Genomic DNA, 21,154 nt, shown 5'->3' with positions numbered 1-21,154 from the left:
TTGATTTGATATGGTTTTACATCTAGGGGATATTTCAGTTTTCTTGGATATGAATGAGATTCTCCAAGAACTGAAGCTGTCATTGAACTCTATTAATGTTTACATTACAACAAATCCAGCAGCAGTTAACATTGCACTCTATTTAATTGCACTGCAACATGACCAGTGATTTAGACTTTGCATTTCAAGAAATAATATAGATATAATGTGTGTTGTTAAGGTGAAAATCTATATACATTTTAACTGTGGGTCAGTTTAAAAAAAAAAAAGAAAAAAAAAAAACCCTGGCAGCTCATTCCTGTGGCTGCAGCAGCTCGACACCTACACTCACAGCAGATCTTGTTAAAGCACAGAAGGTAGAAGGTGTGTATCAGAGTCGTTCAAATCAAGATGGATTTAATTGGAGAATGTATTATTCAACCCACTCCAGCTGAACACGTTTCAGCTCAGTATTGTCTCTTGTATGAATATATCTTACAATGTAAATAAAGGAATGAAAATAAAACGGATATTTACAAAAAAGGGAAAATATTAAATTACATAATTGACTTTTGGTGTTTTTGTATTTTGAAAAGAAAACTTTTGCTTCCTGTTTTTCAATGTTGCAAACAATGTCGTTATTTTCAGTATCGATCTGATCTAATTTGATGTGCACGGATATTTTGAAGACGTCTTTTCAGATTGATTGCAGCTGTATATCTTCTGTCTTTGGAGACAGAACAGTCCACAGCTGTGGACTCGGAAAGATAAATTCCACCGACTGATTAAAAGTAGATTTCCAGCGCTCAGATTTATGGATGCAGTGTATGTAATCATGTTTCCAGGCTGTTGTTCGACTCACCACGATCTGGAAGTAGTCACTGGGGATGACTTCCTCTCCGTTCTTCATCCAGCGCACCGTCGGCATCGGGTTTCCTGTCACGGCACACTCCAGCTCGATGTCTGTGGACTCGTAGGCGTACGTGTTGGTCGGGTAGTTGAGGAACTGAGGAGGCACTGCAGAAGTAAACAAGGTGATACAACACATGAACAACAGAGGAACATACTGTATCTCATCCTCAAGGTTATTTCTAAGCTAATTAACACAATTACAAACTCCTCCACTGCGGTCTGCAATAGACTGATGAGTCTGATCTGTTCCCCCTCCATGGATCACTGCTCATTCATCTCTTCATGGTCAGCTGCTGATTCATTTGAGGTTTTCTGGCATTGAGCTGTGGGTTGTTGCTATTTTTTTGCATTTAAACCTGTGCTAAAAGGTTAACAGCAGCGACAGTTCACGGCAGATTAAGCAGATAGTTTGGTTTTTGGTTGATCGATTCAGGGATAGAAGGTCAGTCCTGTTGATACGACTGGACTAATGATGTACGCCGACAGACGTATACGATTTCAAAAAGGAGTGATGAACATTCGGAGCTCACATTTTCAAAGATGAAAAGAGACTTTTTTGATTTTGAACAGGCCAAATAAAAAAAAAGTTTTATAAACATTTTCAGAGGAGATTTCAAAGCTGACTAACTGTCACATCCAATTTTTGGGAAATGTATTGAAAGTGATGCACAAGATGTTGAGTATACAGAGATGAGACAGAGATGCAGCATGAGTGAGTTTCAAATTTTAAAAAATGAAAGAAACTGGAAAAAAGTTTCCTTTTTGGAGCAGAAAGATATTCATGTAGCATTTTCTCTGACAAGAGATATTACCAGGAAAAAAAATCCACTGGCAATATTTTCTTATCGGCAGCAGCAACAACCTTCAGGCTGTGACATCAGGAGCCTGTCTGGATCCTGTTCATGGATGTGTTCTATATGTAGTAAAGGGATAGTTCAACATTTTGGCAAATTCACCTATCCCTATGGTCATAGGAGTAGATTCAAAACCTTTAATTGTCGGTGCAAGCTGTTTTTAGATCGGCGGGGCAGAGACGTGAGCTGCTCAGCTAACACAATGGAGGCTCATGGTATTTCTACCATTTCCTTCATCAAACTATTCTACTGCCTCCCATTACCTGATTGAACTGTCACACAACTGACACATTATCCAACTGACACAAAACAGACGGCCAGATGTGCTGTTTGCATCCTGACAAATGTCAGTGTAGATAAATGAAAAAAACAAGTTAAAGGGATATTTCCCTCTTCAAACTCATCAAATAAACAATCCAACAACTCCAAATGCATTCGTGGACAAGTTGTGATCTGCACATTCACTACGCTATGAAAAAATAACGTATAATTATGTAACATTATGACACATGAAGCAAATACTTGTGCTTTTGAAATCACTCCGCCCAGCAGCCATGTCTGGAATGTAGTTCCGGCTACGCATTTGCCTCAAAAACAACTCTGTCTCTTAATGTTCCAATATTTTTTCATAGCGTGGTGAATGAGCAGGTCACAACTTCTAAAACATAAACTATCACATTCAACCCACTGACTGAGCAGCAGAGTCTGGATTCAGAGTGATGAGTGGCAGCAGCTCAGCATGCTGGGATGTGGAGTCAAACCTGTTCAGGTGAGTGAAGTGTCTAGATTGTAAACAGATTTGCAGGAGGGCCCCTGTCATTGAGCGTGGAGCTGGAAAACACGACGGCAGCTTGTGACCGTGAGACAGAAGTCGTTTTTGAGCCACAACGGAAACCGGGGCGAAGCCTGATGGGCCTCGTGTAGCGTGGAGCGCGACGGCGCGGCTGTCAGCGCTCCCAGACAACAAACATTCTGCCTGTCAGCAAACACACAAACATACGCACACCCCGGGATGTCCTGTAGCTGACAACAAACACACACATGCACTCATGATCTCACAGCTTCTTGAGCACCGGTGTACAAACACATGCAAAACACAATGTAGAGGCAACAACAACTAGCTCCAAGTGTGGTGATTCAACATGTCTGAAAAAACAAAGAAAGAAAGAAAGAAAGAAAGAAAGAAAGAAAGAAAGAAAGAAAGAAAGAAAGAAAGAGGGCAAGTAAAGGAAGCCAAGAAATAAAAGAGCACAGAAGAAAGAAGAGGTTCAAAGTTGGTAGAGGAGGTGAGTTGTGTTTGCGTGCCTCCCATCGATACATCATTATCTGGAGGTGTAACTTTATCACTGCAGTAATGCTCTAATTAAGGGCTAACGATTTCCTTTAAACTCTGAGCTGCTGCAGCTTCACCACACCGCCAACAACACACTGATACGCAAACAACACAGACTACACATGGTCGGGAATTAGTCTGAGGCACTTAACACAGAAGACACAGGAGAGCCGATCTGATCTCAACCAATCAGGTCAGAGTCAGGAGTGAAGCTGGTTTTGGCTGCAGTTCCTACAGCGGCCACTAGGGGCTGCAGCAAAACTCTCAATTAGCCTGATTTACTAAAGATTTGCATGTGTACAAACTTTATAACACCTACAAACCAAATGTGCAAGCTGATCTCCAAACAGCAGGCAGAGAGGATGCTATTTCAAATTTTTGCGAAACAATACGCGCTGTCCATTTAGCAGCTCAGCCTTAATGAATATGCAACATTGGGCGTTGCTGCCCAGGTTAGCAAAACTAAATTTAGTACGTTTGAACAGGAGGTGCTAATCGGTGACGCATTTTGGGCATGTTAGCAATCTGTTAACGTGATGTAGCTAGCACATGGAGGCGTGTTTACATTTTCAACAGATGATATATGAGATAATCATTTGACATGGCTTTCAGCCAATCATTTTTGTTTTGTGTTTTGTCAAGCTTTTGTTAGACCGAACATCTTAAAGCCTCACGATTATAGATTTTCTTGGTACGAATTAATGTCGGAGAAATAATCACGATTATCACAATTATTATATTAAATAATTTTACAACACTATATAGTGTAAAATGAAATAATCAAAATATAATTGCACTACTAATTATGTAAACAAAATATGTCAAGTATTTATCAATATAGGACCATTAATGAATCCTTCAGAAGAAATGTTTAAAGTAATCACAAGTTTGAAGTTTTTTTTAACCTTTTTTTTATTTTTCACAAATGGCGCGCTAACATTTAAATTCCTACCAATTAAGTGTTACATTAGGTAAATTTAACCCAGTTACTGTGTATTTACCTTTCCTTTGGCGTACAAAGCCGGGTGGTTATCCTGTAGGTGATGATTCATATCAGATGTATTTCCTCACATTTTTCATTGTGCCATGTTTGACAGGCTGGCAAACCGTCATCGACTTAATACGTTGGTTTGGAGGGAATAAGTCTTCCTCTGCCAAACTTTACCACTCACGCACATCTCAAGTTACACTCGCGGTTGTTGTATAGCTTTGTTTTCATTCTGTGCGTGTTGCACTGATCTGCCAACATGGTTCCAACATCATCTTTTTTGGAAAGTGACGGTATTTAGGAACCTTTACGATTAAATACCGCGATTAATTGTGAAACCCAGTAATCGTGACATCCCTATTACGCACTATGGTTGCTGTTATTGCAGTGAGGAGGGGACATAGGCATAATGAAAGAGGACATTTAGGAAACACATTTTTATCACTAGTGTGTGGACATTTTTGGAATGAGAGAAGAAAAAAAATAATTCAGACGTATCAGTCATGTCATTTTGGAGCTGTTGGCTGATTTGGAGTCAGTCACAAGAGGAGTTTGGCAACTCCTGCCATGCCAAAAGTTACTGCATTTTCCTCACGCTGGCTCGTTGCAGCCTCTGTAGCTGTTTCTGCCGGGGTCTCGCAAGGTGAGCTGTCCCCCGTCCTCAGTGTTGTGTCACGCAGGACGGGTGGCTACAAAAGGATTCTGCACAGTCAGAGCACACTCAGTGAGACCGGCCAGCGTTTTTATGCGGTTGCTGGTTTTCACAGGCTGTGTGTGTGTGTGGCTGCTCTCCAGCACCTGGCTCTGCAGCTCTGGGACCGCTGGGACGGAGAGACCTCGCCACTGCCTCCTACTTCCATCTTTGATCCCTCTCACTGGGACGTTTAGGGCCATCAGACCAGAGACGCTGCTAAACAGCTGTGTGTGCAGCAGTGTCCTGAGTGTCCCACCTGAGCGCTGAGTGCCATGGAAGAAGACAGCTCACACCTCCCGTGCACTGAATGACAATCCATCCCTCAAGGGCTGGAGACTGAGGTTTTTGTTCCTGTGAGCTGTGCCCACTGCTCTTCTTCCATTTTCTGCCATTTTTCATTTGGTCTCTTTGCCTTATACCTTCTTTTCACTTCATCTGTTCTTCTAGTTTACCAGCTATGTTTACTTTCTCTCAGACAATCGACCTCGCAGCATTTCTACTTTCTACTTTGATTACAGGTGTCAGGCCAATGTATGTGAGGATCATGGATGAAAAGGAAATGTTAATATTTGCTTTGGAAGTCAATTTCCGCCCTTAATTTTGCACTTACGCCCCTAAAATTTGAAGTTAGTGGCCACTCCCCTCTCCTCATGTTATTCTGTATTTCTTACAAACTGAATTTCTTAGCATTGGGATCAATAAAGTATGATCAATCAATCACTGTGCTCCTGGTAAAACAAGTTACTCTGGAGCTCTGCATAAAGCACTTGTGACTCTTCTGTGTTCTTTACACAAAACCCTCATTTAAACACTGCTGTTTGCACCTGTTGTCATTGACAAAGACACAAAAACTTTGTTTAAAATCACTATCCACTCAGTGTGCTCTGAGTTTGTATTTCTTTAGAATATGTCATCTACTAAAGTTTTGAACTAACAGCAGTTCTTGTTCTTGTTTTTATTGTATTATTAAAGACCCCCTCCCATGAAAATCGTGTTTTTTGAGCTTTTCACATGTTCCTGTGGCATTTTTCTTGTGTTAGAGCACATATCAGCAGAAAAGGAAGTGCAAAATTGCATTTCTGAGTTTTTCTGCCTTCAAATTGCTGTGAACCAATGGCAGACGCAAATTGGCCGTTTCAGGGAGACTGGAGCTGACGTGGGGAGGGCACTAGTGCTACAAGCCCCCGCCCCGCTCTGCATCTGGCTCATAACAGGTATAGCTCACCTGGTAGAGCAGCTTGCACCGTGATCAAGGACTATGTTCCAGTCTGGGATTGAATCCCAGTGTGCAGTTTTACACTAAACGCGCTGAATCGGTAATTGTACAATGTCCAGCTGTCAGCGGGGGGTTGGTTGGGCGGGGCAGCGCAGTCTCCGCCCAACCTCCAGAGGTGCATTGCTAATGAGCTGCTGGTTTTAAAATAACCAAAAAGGGTCGCGGGAGGGGGACTTTAAGATTGCACCTATGTCAAAATTGTGTCATTTATTCACTCCATTCAAGTGCAGAAAGTCATCATACGCCTCTATTGGAAACTAAGAATAATACATGCAATTGCTTCCTTGGCCAAAAATGGACCAATTACATAATCAGGTAGAAAAGTAAAATTTTCGAGAAGAAAGAATGAAAGACATTTTACCTAAACTGCACGGTTTCAACAAGGAATAAAAAAGAAATGCAGTTTTAATGGGTTTCAATGGACCACAAGTGGCCACGATGGAGCCAAATGTTTTTGTTTGTTTTTTGTATTCAGTATATTATTGATATATTTAAAGAGCTGAAGTTGGAAATAAAAAATTCTGGAAAAAAAAAAATCCGGACCCTGGGGAAATTTCATTCCATCTGCATGAACACAGCTACAATAGACACAAATAGACACAGATAGAGCCCAGAGGGTTAAATACTCTATTTGTGTTCTTAGTAGAGCAGGCCCTGTGTGCACCATGTCCATGTTTTCACTGTGATGTTCTGTGGTTTATTTTACTACAGCCCAGGGTTAGGGTTAGACAGACAGCAGTGAAGCCGTGGCTCTAGAGCAGCTTCCTCAATTAAACAAAAATGATGAATGTTTCTCCTAAGATTTAACTTTTGTTTGGAGTAAAAAAAAAAAAACAAGCTCTGCCTGCTCAACACTGGTTGGTCAAATGTTTTCTAACTGGTGGAAAGTTTCAGTTGCTAAACAAGGCAGAGATGTGAGCGGCCAATCAGAAGCTGCTGCACTGGCCTGTACCTTAGAGGCCTTTACTTTGAAACTACACTAGTTTTTTAAAGCTCTTTTTCCAGCAGGGATATCTTGTGGTTACTGTGTGGCCTAATACAGATCAGATCGGCTCTAATTGCCTCTAATCTCTAAATCCTTTATCCGTTTGAAAAGTTTTCTCAAAAGTTAGAACGAGACGTCTGTTTCATCCCGCTCAGCCTCATTACAATCGAAGACGACTGCTCGCTAAACGATTAGCCTTTGTTGAGGGAACTCCCTCGGCGCCCATCGATTGTTTGGGTTTTTTATTTCCACCGACCTGCGAGTTGAACGCTGATTACCTGCTCATCCGAGGAGACGCGTTTACTAAAAAGCGGCCGTGCTTCCAGGTGGGCTCTTTGTGCTGCCGCTGACGACGGCTAATGCCTTTTAACATGTATTCTACTTCCTCCTGGAAACAGCTGAGAGTCACAATACATATGGTAATGTGAGGCATCAACAGCCGTCGGGTGTAGCCATGTGTGACTCCACTCCACCTGATGTGAATAGTGGTTTCTATCTAACATTATGACTGACATATCATCTTTAGAATGTTTGGTTGAATAATAAAATATTTTTAAAACAGTAAGAGATTAAGAAAGTGCTGTTGGAATGTGATCTTCCTCTCTTTTCTCACTTACACACACACACACACACACACACAAGGTATCAGTGGTGCTGCCTCTCAATAGCTGCACCATAATAACTTCCACTCAGCATTCAAATGGAAATCTAGCCCATCATTCATTTCAGTGAACATCTGCTCTGTGCGTGTGTGTCTGTGATATTAGCACCCAGTGAAAGACATTCACACACACACCTTATTATTCACACCCATGTCTCACACAGTGAGCCGGCATAATCATAATGACGTCATTATGATATCATCAAGATATTTTTTTCTAAAGCGTTCTGCAGCTCTCCTCAGGAGGAACACACTGACTCACTCCACCTTGACACATTGTATTCCGTCTAATTACCCCATAGAAATATATCAGGAAGGAAAATGATCTACCAACCTGCTGTCTCCTCTCATGACAATACATCACGGCTCTCAAACCTACATCAGCTGTTACATTCAGAACAGAGGTAGTGATAGCATCATGTCATTACTCCAAGTATCTACACTTTAGTTACTATGAACAACAGGTCCTAGCAATGCTATTCTCTAATTCTTATACCTTTAATTGCAATTGACTGAAATAAAACATGCAATATTTCTTTATTATTCAATGAAGCCTTGTGATTTAATTTGATACATTAAAGGGACAGTGTACCTTTTGTTGAATAAAAACCAACCCTATCAATTAAACTGCTACAGCAAATGCATATCCAGGAAATTTAGATGAGAGCACAAAACATCTTCTATTGGAGGCAGAATGAGGGTATGGTCTTCATATGGTATTTATATATTAAAGGAGACATATTATGTCCCTTTTCCACAAATTAAAATAGTTCCCAGGTGTCTTAAAGACATGTCTGTGACATGTTTCAGTCAAAATCCCCCAAGGATCAAACATCACAGCTCTTTTCATCCTCTCTAAACAGCCCTGTTCAGAACGGCTGCTTTCAGTGTCTGTCCCTTTAAATGCAAATGAACCACTGCTTGCCCCGCCCCTTCTACTGCTACAAGGTAGGGGTGGGGTTATGCAAACTTGAAAACTAGTTACATCACTGGAAGACATCCGAGGGAACAGCTCATAAAACCACATGGATTTCAACCTAGGGAGCCTGAACATTACTGATTTTTTTTCGTAAATTCTCACATTTTGGAGGCCAGAAGGCAAGACAAACATCCAAATATTAAAGGGACAACGAGGAGTTTTGGAAAAGCGAAGTGTTTTCACACTACATTTATGAGCCTCCGCGAGCACCGTGAAATTCTTTGACCGGCGCAAGACAGACTCATGTTTTCATTCATCAAGAATTAAAGTCAGAGGTTGGAAGACCATCACATACCGTCGTAGTTCCGACCATAAACGGCGATTCGGCGGCGTTATTCTCATGACTCACCACGAAACCAAAAGTAAAGAAACGCTGGTCGGCTCGACCAGCATTTCCACCACCACTAATAATAACAAAATAACGATAGAGACAAAACGATATATTTATCGAAAATGGGCCCATTAAAGAGGAACTAAACCCCCAAACCACTTTTTTCTGCTGAAAACAAATATATTTGGGCATAAGGTAATGTTGTCAGTTGATTCTGGTCCAACTTTTGACATTTTAGTCAAAATATTTCAATTTGGTGTATTTTGTAGTAAAAATGTAGAGTGACTGCCCTCTATGGGTTGAAACACGGCTATTACAATCGAATTTTTCTATTGGCTGAGATGGAGGCAGATGACGTTTTGGAGGCAGCTTTCGTCACCGGCCACTAGCTCCCCGACCAATCAGCACCGGCTGCTGCTGCCGCTAACGGTTGCTAGGCACTCTAGCTGCTCTGCTGCGGCTAACGGCTGCTAACAGCTGCCTGAACGGGAATCGTTAGTGCGGCCGGCCGCCGCTGGCGCTAACGAGCCGTTAACGAGCTAACGAGCCGGCGGATCAGCTGTAGATGCTGTGTCACGGCTCCTAGTAGTGTCCACGCTACTAGTGCTGTTAGAGTCGCTCGTTAGTAGCTCGTTAGCGCTAGCAGAAGTGTCGATGTGTGTTTATTACTTTTTTTTCTCTTTTGTGTGATTTCGCGGGTGTGAATGGGGCGCAGGGGGGAGGGGGGATCGGAGAGTGCTCCTGGAGTCCCGCCCATAATCAAGGCATTTTTTGAATTTCAAGCTTAGAGCACGTCATCCAAAACTGAGGGGTTTAGTTCCCCTTTAACAAGTGTGGGTAACGTAGATTCATCCACATTAATATGAGACTTTTTTATTGTCGCAGAATTTTTCATTCTGCCGCTGGAGAAACTCCTCGTTGTCCCTTTAAATGCAAATGAACCACTGCTTGCCCCGCCCCACCCCTTCTACTGGTACCAGGTAGGGGTGGTATTATGCAAATTTGAAAACTAATTACATCACTGGAAGACAACTGAGGGAACAGCTCATAAAACCACACGGATTTCAACCTTGGGAGCCTGAAAATTATAGATTTTTTTCGTCAATTCTCACATTTTGGGGCCAGAGGCCAAGACAAACACCCAAATATTAAAGAGCTTTCAAAAAGTGATATTTCCATAATATGTCCCCTTTAAAGGTAGGGTTGGATGTCCTGGAAAAACGGTTCCACCAGGCCACATTTTGAAAATACACAATTCAAGGGCGGCAGTGGCTCAGGTGGTAGAGCGGGTCGTCCAATGATCAGAGGGTTGGCGGTTCGAATCCCGCTCTGTCCCGGTTGCTGCCGTAGTGTCCTTGGGCAAGACACCTTACCCACCTTGCTCCTGATGGGTCGTGGTTAGCACCTTGCATGGCAGCTCCCGCCATCAGTGTGTGAATGTGTGTGTGAATGGGTGAATGTGATGTACTGTAAAGCGCTTTGGGTATCGTTAAGATGGAAAAGCGCTATATAAATACAGACCATTTACCATTTACCATTCAAAAGTCCAAGCCCCTTTCCTCAGTCTTGTCTCTGAAGCCACGCCCAGAGCACAGGAACACCCAACACTTGTTCAGCTCGCATCAAGGTGAAGCCCAACCCAATGTAATCCCAATGTGAGCGATGCGGCTTTTCGCAGATTCAGATTTCCAAAGCTTTATTATGGACATGTTCAGACATTTTGTTGGGTTTTTGGGAAGGTTTCATACACATTCTGACCTTCACATAACTAAAGTGTGTTTGTTGCCTCAGAGACCACTTCACACCAATCCTTCAAAACCTTCACTGCACCTGCTGCTCAACGCTGGTCAGAAGCAGCTCGTCTTCCATTTGCCTTACAGTATATTTTATTTTCGCTTCTTCTCTTCTTCTAGTTCTACCAGCTATGTTCACTTTCTCTCAGACAATTGACCTTGTAGTATTTCTACTTACATACATATTGTTGATATGATTGTGACGGTTGGGGAGAAAAGCACAGACAAAACATGCTTATTTATTTATCTGCCTCACCTATGACGTTAACATAGTGGTTTTGTTGCCTCAGAGATCACATCACACCAATAACTTCAAAACCTTCACTGGCTCCCAGTGGGATGCTGCATCCACTTCAAGATTCTCCTCATAACCTACAAAGCCCTCAATAACTCTGCTGTTATAAATGAGTTTGCAGCTTTGTCCGTGATGGTGTTGCAGTTGTGTTGTGACTGAACAGCAACCCATAATGGAAAGTGTGAATACATCAGAACTACTTCAGTAGAGCATCTGAGTGAATGCAGTGAGTTTCTGTCTGAACACACATCAGGTGGCCCAGAACCAGGCTTTAGTCTGAGTGTTTTGTAAAACCAACTTTTGTTGCTGCAGCTGAAAAAAACGATAAGAATTTTTCAGTGGCAACTGTGTGTTGAACTTCAGTACTTTGTTGCCTTGTCTCAGCAGCCGGACTGGAGTGTCACTTCAGCACAGACACAAGGCGTCTCAGTGCAGCAGTCTGAACAATATTTAGACGGAGAGCGGCTCATCGTTCTCTCATTGCCAACATAATCACAGAGTGAGCACAAACACGTCTGAAGGGTCTGCAGATCCAAACCTGCTGAGGACAGAAAGATGTGTAGGAGCAGAGCAGTCTGGAGACCAGACAGCAGTGATGCTCGTTTGCTCCGTCCAACATATTCATGTTGTCGCCTCTGACAAGAAGAGCACGACTGCTTCAAGGGGAGTCTTCAGAATACACAGTGAAATGACAGAACTGAGGAACACTCGCTGGTTTTAACTTGAAACTTATTCAACTTTCACTCTATAAAGTGAATCACAGCAGCATTTAAAGGTAGAGTCTGTAGGTTTGTTCGTTGCAGTTTGTAAACACAACATTCGATTTGGGCCCCTCAACTGCCACGCCCCCTGACGGCAGCCATGCTCGAGCGGAAATAATGCTTCCCCTCCCTGTCACTCTAGTCCGCCCGGTAAAAGGAAACATCAACAAACAACAACAGGAACCGAACCATGGATCTATTATACATCTGTGTCATGAACTGAACAGAAGAAGACATATCCGTAAGCGGTTGCCGACCGCCGTTAAACCGAACAAAAGAATAAACATCTGTCAACGGTTGCCGACCATCGCTACACCGCGGACCCAAATCCAGTTTCCAACCGGCAATATTTTGCAAGCGCACCGTTGCTATGGCGCCGACCTCAACGATTGTGACTGGTTGAAAAAATTCCAAACGGCCAGAGTGTTTTTTTCTCCGATGGCAGAATCACAGGCGGACCAGCCAGACCATTCTTCTCTGGAGGAGGGTCTGGCGAGCGAGACTACTCTACAGACACAGTCACTACCACACATGAGTAGAAGCTCATAGGTAATGATTCACAATTTAGTTAATGTTGATGAAATTGAAATGTACTTAGAATTGTAGGCAACTTAGTTTCCATGTTTGACGGTAAAAGTCAATAACGTTCTCCAACTGCAGGACAGTAGGTTTGGACGGAGGGTCTGTGTCCAGTCCAAGTGTCTCCCGCTGTCTCACAGAGGTTTGGTCCACTGGTGCTACATCAAGCCTACGTTAACATCAGTAAACCAGGTTGCATGTTGTTCACTGCTTTAGCTCACAGTTTACACTTAGCAAAACATCAAAGATCTGCTTCCGCAGCTAAAGCTAATCTAATGAAGACTTAGCTCTAATAGCTTTGGATCTCTGTGTATTTTGTCAGCAGAAACAGGAAAAACAGACAATGTTTCTTAGTGCAGCTGCACCAAGTCAGCCTCAGTAATATCAAAGGCAGTTTGATAAAATCTTCTCAGGAGAGGCATGAAGTGCTCTTGCAAATGTTAACACATGCTGAGTACAGAGGCACAGAGACCGCAGACCGTCAGACAGGCTGGAGTCCTGCTCGAGTGTGTTCAACTATTGTTTATCAGTGTGTTTGTGAAGTCAGTCAGCAACCCTTTTAATTATTGCAAATGATTCATCAAGTTATTATGAAGATCAGCTGTGTGATGAGAAAGAGCAATGGACCAGAGATGAGAGAGATGCTGCTGCTGGTGTGGATTATTACCTATTCAGCACAGAGGTGGACTATACACCTCCAGTCCCTATCCAACTCCACCAGAAACTCCTCCAGAAACTGCAATTAACAAATCTTTCTCTTTACCATCTCCCTCCGAAGTGAGTATACTGTATTTCCTTAATTATAAGCGGGTGTTCAATCTATTATAATAAGTTGTTTACACAAACAAATAAAGGCCGGCCCCAAAAAGAGGGCGGGGCAAACTAGCGGAGGATGTGCATCGATCTTTTCACTAGTCTTTTTTTTTTTTTTTTACATCAGAGGGCTCAAACTTATACGGCTGGATTTTATTTACCGTCGCCATTGCCGTGTTGTTGCTATGAGATTGTTGGACATGGGCGGAGCCAGGGAGATGTCAATCAAAACGAGGGAGCTGTCAATCAGAGCGTTATCTGTCACGCCCACTCTGGCCTAAACAGCAAAATGAGCTGTTTTTAAAGCAGGTTTTCTAATAGTTATGGATAGTTATTTTCACTCAGACTCTTTTGGATATAATTTTAAATATATAACTAGCCATAACTATTTAAAGCCATGTTTCCAGAGGCTTTAAAGGAAGCTACAAAGAAAAAGCACACACTTACAGGTTAAAGTGGCATATAATATAATAAAACTTGTAACAGTGATAACCCAGTAAACTATTTCATACTGCTTAACTGTATTTGTTCATCTTATTCATGCCGTCTTCTTTAATAAAGCTGAGTTAATATGGAGGACACAGTGTATTGTGATTACTGTTGGGTTGGCCTGAGCTTTTACATTTGGACTTAACTCTAGGGAATCAAATACAAAGACTCACACCACAATCCCATAATAAGCGTTACAGGCAGATAATTTGAGCCCCCTCTGTGATTTTCCTCAGCCTTTGCCACCATCTGTTGTTAATGCAGATAAAACTAGTAAAAATGAAGGACAGCTGTGCTCTTTTTTGGGGAGGGGGGGATTTCTTCCTCAGCTGCAGCCCGCACCAAGAGAAGACAGGCTTCCAGCTGGTTGCCATGGCAGCGGTTTAGCAGGCGGCAGCGGCGGTCATTGTGGTGGGATGACACGGTGGATATTTACAGTGTCCAATTAGCACGGCCGGCCTCTCGCTGTCTGAAAGCTCTGACCCGAATCCTGTCAGACCGCTGCAGTCGTCCCCCTGCTGAGGGGACGCAGCGGGACGGAGACACCCAGGGCCGACTTCACCTGTCCGTCCGTCCCAGCTGGCTGCAGCTGTCTGTGTGGAAAAACGCAGGTAAAGCCGGGCCTGAAGGAAATAGGTGTGGACAAATCGGTAGGAAGGAGGGAGGAGGACGCCGACAAACACGCTGGATGTCCAGGTGATGAAGACTGTAGGCCTGTAACGATACACCAAAGTCACGATTCGATTCGTATCTCGATTTCTGACCTACGGTTCGATACACGATTCGATTCAATTTGAATTTTATTAAAGCAGAAGTGAGTGGTCCGGTCGTTTTCGCTAATGCTGCGTTCCAGGCAGGCTTTTGAAATCGTAAATTACAGCTTCAAGTCACAACTTACGACTTTGTAGCGTTTCAGGCAACCCACTCGTGTTTTTCCGACCAGTTTTACCGGTGAAAGTCACTATAACGGCCACTCGTAACTTCCGACTGGTGAACTCGTACCAGATCGAACTGGTACCACTTCACGGTCGGAAAAATATGAGTTTCCTTGAACGCACCATAACAGTCCTCGTCCCTACGTCACCACATTCACGGCGTTCCTTGGCTGCACACACAGCCCTGCATGCCGTTCTCTCTCCTCATTGGATAAAAACTGTAGGATACGATAAATGTTTTCTCCTCGACTCAGAGCAGAGCAGAGGGACTGACAGACCCGTGTTTCAGTCCAAACACTCTATGTAAGTGATTGCTGTCGGAAGATATAACTATTTAAGACTTATATTAACACAAATATATCACTCACTTCTGCTTTAAGGTTAAAAAAAGAAGAGATTTTGATAGCAAAAACTGGATTATTTATTATAACAACAATATATAGCCTAACATTAACAATTATAACTAGGGCTGCCCCCAAATAGTCGGCCAAAAAAACATTATTCAATTCAATTTTATTTATAAAGTGCATGCACAGGGCAAACTCAATGTGCTTTACAATAGTTAAGCAATTATAATAGCAATGCAATTTAGCCGACCAAAATGTCATTGGTCGATTGGTCACAGGAAAAAGAAAAAACATTTGGAGCTGTGTTTTGTCAAAATTAAGTCAAACTCAATATGACTGAACTGTATATGAAAGGCTATGGGGCTTTTAATTTGAAGGGCCAGATAAACTGTGTGCAGACTAGGGATCTGGCTGTGTGATGTGTGTGTGAGTGACTATGGCGGAACGTGTCCGACAGAAAAAAAGAAAAGAAAAAAAAACAGCCACGGAGCGTTGGAATGGGTGTGTCGCGGTTCTGCCATTTCATTGGCGACACAGATTCGTGTCTTAGAGTGTCGCGGTTTCGGTTTCGACACGTGTATCGTTACAGTCCTAGAAGACTGAGAGAGAACAGACCAGGCTGAGGTCAGGAGGACGTCTCTCCACAAGGTCAGGTGCATCAGGTGTTGATTTTTAAGCTCAAGCAGAGCATGATGGGTATTATGGACAGGGTTAGTCCTGTCGGGGTCAGCCTGCTGAAATGTCATGTTAAGTCCTCTCCCTTTTCCCCATCTGTGACTTGATTGAGTTCAAATCCTGGATTACAAAGCTTAAGAAACAAAGAGCGGTCAGGTTGATTTGATTCGTCTGCGCGGCTCGACGCAGCACATTAAAGACCTGCCATCGGGGGCAGACAGAACTGAGCAGCAGCCGCCACACTGGACAGACTGAGATTAGAATATTAGGATGTGACAGAGTCTGAACATACGTGGCCGTGGAGCTGGTGTTAATCTGTAACACCGGACAGCTCCCAGAGAAATGCTGATAAAGGGAGAGGGGAGTGATTGGTTCACTGAGAGGACACACACACACACACACACACACACACACACACTGTAAGAGCTTAACCTGCCATGTTAGGTCTACAATAATGTCACATTATCATGTCCATCCAAGGCTCTGTTGACCTGCACAGGAGCTGGCAAGACAGTGAGACTGTCTCATTTCATTTCCATACAGCCTCAGTTCTGATGCTCATACAGTGGCTGACCGGCCTCCTTACACATGGTTTCTAACCACAAACCACCTGGTCCCAAACAATGTCTGTCTTCAGATTGTATCCACCATACACATACACAAGACAAATATATAAACATGTAGTAGATGTCCCTCATCAGACATGTCACATGTTAACGCATCTTTTCCCTTAGACTGTCCAGTTTTTTCTGCAGCTAATTGCAGTGAAGGATATTTAAAGATGGCGCCCCCATTGACAATTGTGAAGTCTGAGGAAGAGCCTGCTAGCTCGAAACGTTACTTAATAAAGATCCTTAAAGGGATAGTTCACCCAAAATTCAAATTTCACTCATTATCTAACTCACCCTCATGTCAACTAAGAGCTGTGAGAATTTTCAGAGTCCTCCGTGCCTTCTCTGAGTTACGGGGGGGTCCGTGCAGTAGTATTTGTCCATATAATGGTTGTGAATGGATACCACTTTTCTTCGTCCAAAAAGACACACCAAAAAACATCCAAATACCTCCATGCTGCTCGTCTGTAATGTCCCTCTTGTATTGAAGCCCCGACATGAGAAATTGTTCCGAAAAAATTAAATAAGTTTATATTTTAAGCTTGTTTGTAGCGGAAGCTCCCAGTGTCTCAGTTCACTGCTCTTCCTGATTTGCACTGACCGGTGGAACAATTTCTCATTTCGGGGCTTCAATACAAGAGGGACATTACAGATGAGCAGTATAGAGGTATTTGGATGTTTTTTGGTGTGTCTTTTTGGACAAAGAAAAGTGGTATCCATTCACAACCATTATATGGACAAATACTGCTGCGCGGACCCCCCCGTAACTCAGAGAAGGCACGGAGGACTCTGAAAATTCTCACAGCTCTTAGTCGACATGAGGGTGAGTAGATAATGAGTGAAATTTGAATTTTGGGTGAACTATCCCTTTAATGGTGTGTGGATCTTTTGGTTATTTTTTCTTACAGCTTCCTTTAGATCCAGCACCCAACTACTGTATATGTTTTTTGGGATGTGTTTGTTATCTATTCCTTACTGTCTTCAGATTCAACCGATGGCTCTATGTGTAACAGCTGTAAAAGTTTGCCATCCCACTTCATAAGGTTCAGGACTCACAGGAGTGAGACTGTAGGTGTATTCCCAGCAGGAAAGTCCGATAGTTCACTTACTTTGGTGCGGGCCAATTCTTTTTTTTTTTAACACACTGCATTTTTTTAGAAGCAGACCAACTTTGTAAACAAAAGATCGTGTGTCCCACAGTCGCTCAGTCATTGGATAAATTATCCAATGACTGAGCGACCTGCATAAAAAGTACACAATGGAGATCATACATGTGTTTCTCGCTGCCCTTTTAATCTGGTATTTCCAGTCGCTTATGTTCCAAGAAATAACCATCAAGAATCACACCTGTCAATCGATAATCGACAGGTGCTATGGAGGAGATGTTGAGCATTTTGGCTGGCACGTTGCTAACCAGTGATGTTTTTTTTCACATTTTCTGACAACAACAGAAGCCTGTTGAATCCAAAACAGGCACTTGAATTTTGCATTTGGTTCGGACTGCATTCACACCATAAACAAATCATACCAGGGTTGGTTTCAGACTCTGGTGCGGACCAAACGAGTGAACCGAGCCCCGGCTGAAGAGATGGTCTGGGTTCACCTGTTTGTTCCGCACCAGTGGTTTGTATTCACAGGAAAAAGTCTGTTTCAAGTGAACTAAACAAGCCTGGTGTGAATACGTTTAAAGAAAGAATGGTCAGGCTGAGGAAAGAGGACAGAAACGGAGGAGCTGCCTGAAGAGCTCAGAAGACAAACACATTCCTGCTGCACTGAAGGCATCATGGCCTCTACCTCCATCTCTCACGATGAGGTCTCTCTTCATCTCACTTAGCTCTTGTGTTCTCTAGTTTAGCCGTAACGGAAGGTTCCACGGTCTCTATCATTGTGACATAAAGAAATATTGAAAGTAGCAGAACTCTTCTATCAGGACTAACTGAGACATCAGGGTGGAGAGAGTGTGTTAAGGTGGAGAAGCTTCCTGAGGAACAACCAGCTCAAAGAATAACAACACGTTTCCTCCAGAGGTCAATTAAGTCCTGTACATTTCTAACATTTAGCTTTAGCCCTGCCGTGATGAGGTATTGAGTGTAATTTTTCCCATGTAACATGTGAAGAAACTGCTGCTCTGACTATCTTCCAAATGCTCTGTATGTAGACCTTCAGCATCCCATCCTCCTCTCTGCTCTCTCTCGTGTCATAAAAAACTCCCTGTTCAATAATATAGAGACAGAGTGAAACATGAGATGAATATTTGTCAAAGTTGACATGAGAGCAGAGATCAAACAGATCCAGCTGGCTCCTGCACCTTCCCCATCCACCTCGGAGATGTCGCTGATGAAACATTTATTCTATCTTCAACTTAATCAGGCAGAATCATTACTGTGCAGCATCGCAGCTCTAGGCGATACTCTACATAAAGCATCTACACTATCACATAACACTTTCCTTACAGTGGTGCCAGGATAAGCTACTTGGGCTGGTAGTTTATGAGGTACACTTGAAATTCAGTGATGCAAACGGGTCAGGACCAAAAAAGAGAGGAATTGTCGGCGGGTAGGGGTGGGGGCTCACCATTAACAAATAATACATGTGCATCTAAATACATTATAATATCTGGAAAAGTCCATTTCCAGTAGTTCAATCTCAACCCAGTATTGAGTGCATATAGATGGACACCGTTTTCAGAAGGCCGACATTTCTATATTAAAAATGCTTTAAAAAATAATATTTAAATTTTGAGGGATACTGAATTTTAGGTCTTCATTTAATGTTAGCCATAATTATTACTATTAAAATAAACAGAATAAATAAAGACATAATGTTTCATTTGGTGTGTAATGGATATATATAATGTATTAGTTTCACTTTTTGAATTGAATTAGTGACGTAGGCCTTAATAATCTCTCCCATGATATTCTAATGCACCTGTACATCAGAAACAATAGGAGTGATAGGTACAGTATATGCAAAAATTAACTGCATACATCTTGACAGCTCAATTTTACACTGTTGATTTGTATAATCCCAACAGTCCAGTGATTTTCAGCCTCCTGTGATTACGTTTGTCTGTTCTGATGATACAAGTCAGCGGTCCTGAAATGTGTGTTTCTCTTCTATACACAGCTCCACGGACATGCACGAAAAATAAAAACGGCATCGCCGTCGGACCGAATGTGCGCGGCTATGCGTCGCTTTGGGTTGTGAGCGCGCATGTCGCGCATCTACATTGGAAGCTAATAGGTAGGCTAACCTAATTGGCCACGAAAAAAGCGAGTTTTCGGCGCGCTGTTTGCATCCCTGGAACTTAAAGTTGCATTGGTATTCAGAACTTCCAAGACAATGTGTTTTAACCCACTGGAGCCACAGAGGGACAAGGTGAAAAGTTTTCCTGGACTGGTGAACATACTGATGGACTTAAACCTTCTATATATGTATTAATTACAGTCTCCCAGCTCCGTGACCCCATCCCCCTCTCCTCTTCCTCTTTCATGTCTTTCCGTCAGCGGTCGGGTCTGTTCAGTATAGCGGCAGCGGCCTGCCAGTGGATCAGTGGGGGAGTTTGGCAGCTTGTTAAATGTTTTCTAAAACACCCACAGTAATTCACAGAGCCTGTAATTAATCAGGAGAGGAACCCCGCAGGCCACAACCAGGAGGACGTGTGTGTGTTCACGTGTGTGTGTTTGTGTGTGTGTGTGTGTTTGTGTGTGTCGTCTTTCCTAGAGAGGGACTTCATGATTTCACCGTGAAGTGAGACAATCACCGCAAACCACAGGCTAAACTGATCTGTTTCACTGCTGTGAATTAGTCTGTGTGTGTGTGTGTGTGTGTGTGTGTGTGTGTGTGTGTGTGTGTGTGTGTGTGTGTGTGTGTGTGTGTGTGTCAGCTCAGATTGTGGTTGTGCTGCAGGATTGACTCACTCATTTGAGGTTGGTTTCTTGCAACAGTGGCATTGTGTTTCCTGGATTAAAGGGATAGTTCAGCTTTTTTTGAATACAAATACCCATTAAGTACACTAGATGCAGTAGAAAGGTGGGGAGTGGGGTGGGGGGGTTCTACTGCATCTAGTGTACTTAATGGGTATTTGTAACTCATACAACCCCACTTCAAAAAATCTGGACTATCCCTTTAAAGACGCATATTCTAGGTACCACAGTGATGCTGCCGACAAAGACAGACCCTTAATGAGAGTGATGTCACCACAGGCTAGAAGCCGATGAAGAAATGACACTGCCACCTTACAGCTGCTGTGACCAAATATTAATAAAAGACGAATAATGAAGAGCAACTGAACGCTACTTAATGTAATCACGTTGATTCTTACTGGCAATTTGTTGTGATTACAGGATTTTTCCAACAAAAAAGATCTTGTGCATGTACCTGTCCCCTACCTAGCCTGAGGCCTGATTCAAACGTGGCTGGTTCCGCTGCAGATAACTGTAGTGCAATCTTAACAAGCTTAAGTAATTGAAGGCTAATGAACAATAACAGGGTGGCTATGTGCTGACCCTCTTCTACAACACACACACACACACACACACACATACACACAGCAGAGCAGAGCCTGTTGTAGCAGAGCTGCCAGCTCAGCTCCATCCCAGGTAACTACAGTGACTCTGTCATGGGTCATGAGTGTTGGTGTAGTGACTGCACCAGGCTGCCTGTCCCACAGAGACACTCTGACAGCTGGTTGGCTCCACCAGCTCCAAATCACTGGCCATGCCACACCGGGTGCTGGTCTCTCAGCGTAGCTCTGAGCAGCTCGCCGCTCCGCTCCACCGTTCTAAAAATTGCTTACACCGACAAATAAAGGTAACGAACCTACTGCTATGACTATAGGGATTATGGCAATGGGCCAATTTGC

At 43.0% G+C, this 21,154-nt stretch overlaps 1 protein-coding gene across 1 annotated transcript in view; it reads right to left on the bottom strand.

The window, feature by feature from the left end:
- dcc (DCC netrin 1 receptor) overlaps window positions 1–21,154 on the bottom strand; it is a gene marked incomplete at both ends in the record, with an annotated part of 386,320 nt that overhangs the window by 217,727 nt on the left and 147,439 nt on the right. The window contains one exon of the mRNA XM_083983745.1: window positions 842–996. Within this exon, the coding sequence (XP_083839871.1) occupies window positions 842–996 (155 nt within the window). The remainder of the gene's footprint in view (window positions 1–841; window positions 997–21,154) is intronic.

Source organism: Trachurus trachurus, assembly GCF_905171665.1.
Source record: "Trachurus trachurus genome assembly, chromosome: 12".
In the NCBI taxonomy this organism is placed as follows: Eukaryota; Metazoa; Chordata; class Actinopteri; order Carangiformes; family Carangidae; genus Trachurus; species Trachurus trachurus.
The sequence above is the reverse complement of the archived record's forward strand: the minus strand, read 5'-3'. Positions and strand labels throughout refer to the sequence as shown.